General features: G+C 32.1%; 1 protein-coding gene across 1 annotated transcript; it reads left to right on the top strand.

Moving 5' to 3' along the window:
- The first annotated feature begins 513 nt into the window (after positions 1-513).
- Positions 514-1706, top strand: LOC131857165 (F-box protein At2g02240-like). The gene is made up of 3 exons (XM_059209335.1): positions 514-765; positions 859-977; positions 1082-1706. Exons 1-3 carry the CDS (start codon positions 541-543, stop codon positions 1482-1484), a joined length of 747 nt encoding a protein of 248 aa, XP_059065318.1. The 5' UTR covers positions 514-540; the 3' UTR covers positions 1485-1706.
- The last annotated feature ends 7144 nt before the right edge of the window (positions 1707-8850 follow it).

The following is an 8850-nucleotide window of genomic DNA, read 5'->3' as shown; positions in this document are numbered from 1 at the left end:
ATATTAAGTCTTATGAAAAAGGGGATGTATATTTTAACCTAAAGGCGCAAAACGTACTATATACTAAGGAAGGAATGAGCATACTCACCAATCTTTTTATCACCCCGCTCTTCTATTGATCTTCGATTATGGTTAGAGTCCTGATTCCCAAAGTTTATACAATCTATTAACATGACGTTTAATTCATTCCGTGTTTAACTTAGATTCGATTAGCGAGGTATGTTTAAACACGTTGGATTATGGTGGGATTCCCATGCCATGGAAGACGGAAGGATAAAATGTATTCGAAGAAGAAAAGAATGCACTTCCATCAACATAAAGTCACTAAATTCGATGCTTGTGAAAAGAAAGTATTGAGGAAGCCTTTATTCCATTCTTATGCGGCACGCAAGATGCCAAATCCCGCCATTTACCAATGTTGCTTGGAAGCCACGCTAATGTTTTGGGACCGTGCAGAGTATAAAGTAGAATTCCTCGTCTCTGCCGAAAACACGTTCTTGCTGAATTAGGAACAATATCTCGCACAAAACATTGAGCGGAATGAACACTCATTATTTGGGAAAACCGCAGCCGATGCAATTTGGGATACGGCGTAGACAATTACTAAACCATGGCATTTTCCTTGATGAAGCGTACTGGGAGCGGAAGCTTCCTGTACATTACAGTGAAATCCTTGCCAGGGCCGTCTCCCCAGTGTCCAATTTTCGAAAGAGAATGCTCTACTACAGGCTTTGCTGGTCAATTCTTATAGACGGTGGAACACAGGTATAAGGCAACAATATTTCTATGTTTCTCTTGTTCCGTAATGCTATCTGCTAAAATGGCTTGACAAGTATTTGGTATTTTTGAAAAACGTAGAGGATTTGGATCGATAGATCTACCGACAAAATATGTCTCATGGTTTCTGCTAAAGCTTTAGACATCACATTCGGTTTGGATAGTCGCTATTGGGAATGGGTTTCAAAGGAGAGCTCCAGGTTAGTTTCGTATAACCTTTAATTTCAATCAAACCAAATCATGCGATTCGTGGTTCTTTTATACATATACATAATAATTAATAATATTGTTTTACTGATTTCAGATTCGACCACGCTGCGGAGCTAAAAAGCGTTGAATGCTTCCAAGTGTGGCAACGGATCGACTGCGCGCTCCTCACTCCTGAAACGGAGTACAGCGTGCGGTTTGTTTTAAGGATTGATAAACAGAAGATGTCCGAATGTCCATCACAATTCACATTTTCGCTTATAGCTGATGGAAAGTCGACTGAATCGGCTATATGTTTAGATGATTTCACTAAAGTAGTCGATGTACCTAAGAAGACGGATTTTATAATTCAGAGAAATGGGTGGACAGAATTCGTCGCGGGCGAATTTGTTTCAAAAAAACATGGTGAAAGCTGCGAGATTGAAGTCTGTATGAAAAATACAGACAGTTACCCTAAGAGTGGCATAGTCATAGATGGAGTAAAGATTGAACCTAAGTAGTGACTATCAATTGCCTCACCTTATAGGTTAGAAATGTAGAAAGTCGCCAGGAGGCGTACGTATTTCGTTATGTTGCTCAGCTTTCAGTTTTGGCATTGATTGTTTATATGTTGAAAAGACATTTTCTATTGGCACTCATTATATAGTTTATAGTTTAACAATGTATACAGTCGCCTTGAGGTGTATGTATTTCATTATGTTGCTCAGCTTTGATTTTTGGCACAGTGTTTTATTATGTAGTAAAGATATCTTATAATCTCATTGTTTGGAAATCAGCAGTATACAAAATCGCCTTTAGTCCATGTATATCGTTACAATGCTCCACTTTGTGTTTTGGCATTCATCTTCTATTTGTTTCGATTTTATATATTTGAATTTGACTATATTTTATTTTCACCATTTTTCTTATTAGTCGTGATTATGTTTATACTAGTGAGTATAGTATTTTTTTTTTCATAGTTAAATGAGTGAAAGTATCAATTTCAATTATATTAAATTGAAGAAACAAAAATATCTGAAAACGGTTTTTGGCCTGATCTGAATCAGACGGGACTACAAATGAGAAGCCCCCTCCCCACACAAATACCTCTAAAGAACACAGACCAGAAAAATAGAGCAAAGATATATTTGAGTTTAGTATTGTGAATATGAGTATGCACCTTTATATTTGAATCATGTTAGTACTAGATAATGTCAGTTAAATGAGAATATTGATATCATTTTGTGTTTGTTATATTAGTGCCTCCTCTATAGTGGGTTCACCACTCTATGTTTTGCACATATGTTTAATATTTTAGTTGTGTATGCAAGTGTAGGTTTCCTCAACAATGATTAATTAGAGACAATTGTTTTTAGTAAAAATATTGTATTATTGTTCTCATCGTAGTTGATCTTGAATCATGAGATTAGTCTTTTATGGTCTATTGAGCTTGTCTACAAATTGATCGATTGTAGATTTCATGACTATAATGATTACCCATAAAATTTATTTATATAATTTGCACAAGTTATGATTAATTATATTTGATTATTTTCCATAATTCTTGTGAGTTCCTGTGAAATGATTTTAATACTTGTTAAAGTTATTATTTTTTGAGGCCTCTCTACATAATGACCACTGCTTGAATGAAATGAAATCTAAGTTAAATTATTCATTACAAAATATATGAGCTATGATTTTTTTTTACTCTTTTCCAGTGAAAATAATTAAACAAATGTATAGTCTTAGAAAACTTGTGGTATTTGTAGAAGCAAAGATTTTAACCGAGTTACATTAGTTTTTTATTTACAATTTTCAAAATTGTGTTATTTCAATTACATCTTGTGCAAAGAGAACTTAAGTGTGAAATGGAGAAAGCGGTTTTGTAAAAAACATTATTATAGAAAAAAAATGGATTTTTTGTTTAGGACATGTTTTTGTTTGGTTATCTTCTTCTCTTTCTAGAAGCTTGGAAATTATTTTGCAGGAGTTTGTATTTTGAATTGTGCCTACACTTTAGGATTGAAAGGGACGAGTTATATTTTTTACTACTTTTGTGGTAGTTGTTGCAAATGTGATGTTGATGATTATGATCGGTTGTAATTGATGTCAGCATAATGGTTATCACTAATGTCAACATATGGTTTTAGAGTTGGTGATCTGGAAGATGTCTTCCAGTTGATATTCAGTGTTGATTGACTGAATTGATGGTGATCCAAATTTCTTTGTTTACAAGATATGGTGTTGATTGATTATATTCATCAGTATCCTAGTTCCACTCTTATTTTTTGTTGTATTGGACAGTGCTATTTTGGGTCCAAATTAAGCCCAGAATTCAAGGATGAGTAACGATATTTGTGTAGCGTGACTCATGATTTGGGTCCAAAATTTGTGATGGATGTAACGTGTTGATCTAACTGATGATGTGTGTCATGGTATGGTCTACTTCTCATTCGTTCCCACCACCAAAATGTTTAGTGTTGACCTATTTCAAATCTATGTCTTGGCTAACTTAGAAGATTGTGTTTCTTGAAGACAATATAAATATTTGGATGATCTGAATGTGTTGGTGTGTCATTGTTTGTGGTAATGATATATGGAAGAAGTGTGAGACTTAAAAATAAATCTAATTGTTGTTGTGTGAAGATGATACGTGAAGTGTGTTGTTGCTGATGTACCAGAAATAATTTTCGTATTACAAATTATGTAACAATGGCGGATTCTCTCTCTTTCTTTATTTGGCACTGAGCCTTCCTGTAGTGAGCATTTTAGCAGTGAGCCACCATTTGTAAAAATCACCTTAACTGATGTTGTATATTGACAACTAACATTCTGCATGGTTTTTTCCTTATTGGGTTTTCCATGTCATATCTGGTAGTCATTGTGTGATCTATTTTGTGTTTGTGCTTGCATGCTATATCTGCATTAGTTAATTCTGTTGGTTACTCTAGATGTGCAAAATAATTGAAGAAATTGTTTAATTTGTCAACTGATTCACCCTCTCCTCTTAGTTGCCCATATATTTAACAATTGTTATCAAACCTTTGGTTCCTTGGAGAAGATCTTAACTACTTGAGATACATCCTTATCCGATGGCACATAAGTTGACCATTCCTATCTTTGAAGCATCTGACTATAGCTTCTAGAAAGTAAAGATGAGAGGTTACCTAATCTCCTTGGGCTACAACACTTGGGAAGTTGTGGAAAATAAGTATGTACAATAGGCGAATGCTCTTATCACTCTAGACGAAATTCAAGATTATGGAGAGAATGAAAGGGCAAGGTATGTTATCTTTAGTCCTTTATCAAAGACTAAATTGACAATGTTTATTTCATTGAATACTAATTATAAGGTTTGGGAAAATTCTAGAGATATCTACGAAGGAAATGACAAAGTTAAATTATGAAGGAAGATAACAGCTACACATAGATATGAGAATTTTAAAATGGAAGAAGGAGAAGATATCAAAATATTTTGATGTCTTTATCAGAAAGCTAGAGTGACAAGATCTCTGGTATTGAAAAAACTTATGTCTCGAAGAAGTTTACTAGGGAAAAGCTTTATGGTACATTGTTTGCATTTAAGATAAGGATGTTTGGAAAAGACAAATCTAAATCTAAGTTTTCCTTTAAAGCCTCTGAAAAAGATCTAGAAAATGAAAGTTTAGATGAGATGGAAGAAAACTTTGTAAGGAAACTAAAGAAAGGCACTGGAAAATACAAAGGTATGTTACCTCTTAAATGTTTTAGATGTCGAAAGATTGGTCATATAGCTACTAGATGTCTAGAAAAAGGATCAAGACAAAATCTTAGAGAAGGTAAAGGGAAGTTTAATAAAAGAGCCTACTATGTTAAATATGATGCTGGTAATTTAGATGATGAATCAGATTATGAAGACAGTGATTGTTTGTTTTTGGTAGAAAAGGATGTAGCAAAGATTGATATTATTAAGACTATTGCTATTGCTTTACATGTTATAAGAGATAGAAATGAATGGTTGATTGATATTGGATGTTCAAATCATATAACTGGTGATAAAAGTAAGTTTGTAAGACTTAAAAAGTATGAAAAATGTTATATTAGGTTCAGAGATGTTCAAACAACACAAATTATGGGAATTGGTACCATTTCTTTTGATGAAAAACATAATACTCACAATGTTTACTAGGTGAAGGTCTTGCATCACAATCTCTTGAGTGTTGGGAAAATGTGCAAAAATGGTTACAATGTTGTTTTTCAAGATGATGGTTGTGAAATCTGGAAGGGACTCGGCTTTGTTATTGCAGCAATGAAAAGTACTGGTGGAAAAATATAGTTTCTAGAAGGAGATACGAGTCATTGTTTATTATCTCAAATAAATGATAGTTGGCTCTGGAATTGGATAATGTGTCATATCAAATTTTATAACTTGGTAAAGATTATTTCATCAAGTGTAGTGAGAGATTTACAGAGATTTACCAAATTGGATAACAATGTTTGTAAATAATTTCAATTTAGAAAGCATACAAAAGGAACATACAAAGGAAAGGAGCATTCATCTACCAGATTGTTGGACTTAGTGCACATCAACCTATGTGGCACTACCAAAACAAAGAGTATACAACATGAGAATTATTTCATGTTGTTAATTGATGAATATTATAGAGTGCCATGGGTTGTATTTTTAAAAGAGAAGTCATAAGCATTATAAAAATTCAAGATATTCAAGACTAGAGTTGAAAATGAAGTTGATAGAAATATTAAGTGTTTGAGGTCTAACAGAGGAGGAGAATTTACTTCTGATGAGTGTAACAAATTTTATGAAAAACATGGTATTAGAAGGCACTTGTTTGCCCCTAGGACACCATAGTAGAATTGTGTAGTGGAAAGGATGAATCGAACTATATAAGAAGAAACCAAAACAATAATCAAAGGAGTAGAACTCTAAGAAGTCTATTGGAGATAAGCAATCCACAAAGTAGTCTACAGTCTTAACATAATTATATACCTAGAAAGACATAGAAAGACACCATATGAACTATGGCATGGTAGAACTTCGACAGTGAAATATTTCAAGGTATTTGGAAGCAAGTGCTTTATTAGGAGAGATGAAGATAGTCTTGGAAAATTTGACAGCAGAAAAGATGAAGGCATATTCCTAGGATATTCAATAAGGAGCAAGGCATACCAGTGTTATAACAAAAGGCTGAACAAAATTGTTGAAAGTACAAATGTGAAGGTTGATGAAGACATTTCTAAAGAGTCTAAAAAATTGGCAAGATATGAGTCTGATGATTTGGCTAACAAAAAAATGGAAGAGAAAACCAAAGAAGAAGAAAAGGAAACTCGGGATGCTTTGGCATCTACATCTAAAACTCTAACATATGTTCAAATGAATCATTCACTAGACCATATTATTGGAGATAAGAACAAAGGAATTATCACAAGAAGTAAAGTAGCTCAAGAACAAGTTTTGTTATGTTTACTATCTAAGATTCAACTGAAATTAGTAAAAGAATCTTGCAATAACCAAAATTGGATAAAGACAATGAGAGAAGAGCTAGATCAAATTGAGAAGAGTCTGACATGGGAACTAGATCACAAACCGGCATATAAGAATGTGATTGGAACAAAATAAGTATTCCAAAATAATATGCATGAAGATGGAAAATTTGTGACAAATAAAGAAAGGTTAGTTTGGAAAGGTTACACACTAGTTTAAGGAATTGACTTTGAGGAGACATATGTCCTAGTTGCTCGAATGGAGGCAATCTTAATATTTCTTTCTTTTAATATAGGCTCTTTGTTGTCTTTGGCCTTATATAAGCTTAATATAGTATGCACACTATTATTTGGTATGTTTCTCTCTCAAACCATTTAAAAATTCTGCCTACTTTAATATAATTTTAACCATCTCTTTAGTAGTCCATTTCTTTCTTTCTCCCACTCCATTTTCCTATAGAGTTTGGGGTGTTGAATATTATCTATGAATACCATAATTAGAACAAGATTCTTCATATATATTAGAGACAAAATCCTCCACCTCTATCTAACCTTAAAAATTTTATTTTTCTATTGGTTTCATTTTCAACTATTACCTTAAAAGATTCAACCTTCTCAAAAGCATCTAATTGCTCTCTTAAGAAACTAACCAAAGACATTCTATAATAGTCATCAAGAAGAAGAATAAAATACATGTCACCTTATATAATATTTGTTCTCATTGGACAAACAAGATAAATATGAATCAAATCCAATGGCCTAGTAGTGGAGTACTCCTATGTAGGGAACCTAGTCTTTGTTAGTTTTCCTTGATAACATGGTGTGCAAATTTTAGATAGAGGCTTCTTTATCTTTTTTGTGTCTCTTACCATTTATTTCGAGATAGTTCTCAGTAGGTCGTCAAAATTAATATGTCCCATTTTTATATGTCGCAACCAACATTATTTTCTTTGCATAACAAAAATATTTTCTCCATTCGCCTTATTCAAATGATATACATTAGTATCAGTTTTGTTGCCCTCCACAATCACTTCTCTAGTATCCTTCTTCTTTATTTCACATCCTTTCTCTTTAAAAGATATACTTTATTGCTGTCACATATCTAACTAACACTTAGGATATTATGTTTCAGACCTTCTACATATAAGACCTTGGAGGTCTTTGTCTTTTGACTATCAAGAATTAATGTACCCTTTCCAGCAATCTGGGTGACTAAATTGTTTCCAAGGGTAACATCTACTTCGGGCTCATATCTTTTAAGATTCATAAGCTTTCTCTTGTTTCTCGACATGTGACTTGAACATTCACTATTAATTATCAAGATATTCATCTCCTTTTGAGCATTAAATGTTGTTTATGCTACAAAGGATGTTTCAATCTTCTTCTCTTCTTATTCATTTTTACAAACCTTCTCAAAATTGTCATTTTCTCTTATAGAACTCCACTCTTTAATATCTTGTACAAAACTACTCTCAAATTGACTTTTACAATTTTTTGGAATATAACCAGATTTGTTGTACTTATAATAGATGATGTTGAAATAAAATAATAGATCAAACATATTTATGCTAACAAAGTTATTTCTTTTTACTATACCTCTTGTACAATCCATTGATTTGTAACCAAAATTACTGCAAGAGAAAAATAACAAAAAAAAAAAGAATAATTGAACCTAGTATTGAGTTCTTTTCCTTTGGATCTTGGGTACCTACAAGAAATTGTGTCCACTTTTTGGTCAAAAAGTGGAAGTTTTTTCCCATTTTTTTCAATTTCATCTTGTTTGACCTAAAGATTTGAGGCACTTAAAGAATGAATCTTGAATAAATTCAATAATACAAAATGTAGTGCTCAAAGTCTACTTTCCAAATATGTAATTTATTTTAATACCTAGATCTTAAAAATGAAGTTTGAATAGGCATTACTAAAACCTATAGTTTAAAAGACACTTTTAAGGACCATACCATGCCCGTGTACGACAAGCATAATTTGACTTAAATCAAATTATTTTTATAAATCCTTTTTGGGAAAAGATCTATAACTCACTCACCTTTGATGAGAGAATATTAATTTGTATTTGTTTTCTACATATTTTTTTTTTGTTAATTTTTTATTGGGCATAATCATTGTTTTGAAAAATTCTTGTGTACGACAAACATAATTTGACCTAAACTTCACATTTTTGGTTTTTTATTTTTATTTTTAAAATTGTATAGAATTGTCTCCAGATTGATGCCATATAATATTTTAAAAAAAATTTAGAGACAAAAGGTTATTAAAAAACTAAAAAACCATGTTATTTCAAGTTTATGGACCTCTTTCATTAGTAATTATTTTGAAAATAAAAATATTGATCCATTTTCTAAAAAAAATATATGTTTTGAATCTAAACAGTCTCTACTATAATGG

The sequence above is a fragment of the Cryptomeria japonica genome, chromosome 7 (assembly GCF_030272615.1).
Source record: "Cryptomeria japonica chromosome 7, Sugi_1.0, whole genome shotgun sequence".
Lineage (NCBI taxonomy): Eukaryota > Viridiplantae > Streptophyta > Pinopsida > Cupressales > Cupressaceae > Cryptomeria > Cryptomeria japonica.
Note: the sequence above shows the minus strand (reverse complement) of the source record. Positions and strands in the feature narration are given on the sequence as shown.

Excerpts from the sequence above, each read along its gene's own strand:
- LOC131857165 (XM_059209335.1), top strand. The coding sequence starts at position 541 with ATGAACACTCATTATTTGGGAAAACCGCAGCCGATGCAATTTGGGATA. Across the intron at positions 766-858 it reads TTATAGACGGTGGAACACAG|AGGATTTGGATCGATAGATC; the intron begins GTATAAGGCAAC and ends TGAAAAACGTAG. Across the intron at positions 978-1,081 it reads GTTTCAAAGGAGAGCTCCAG|ATTCGACCACGCTGCGGAGC; the intron begins GTTAGTTTCGTA and ends TACTGATTTCAG.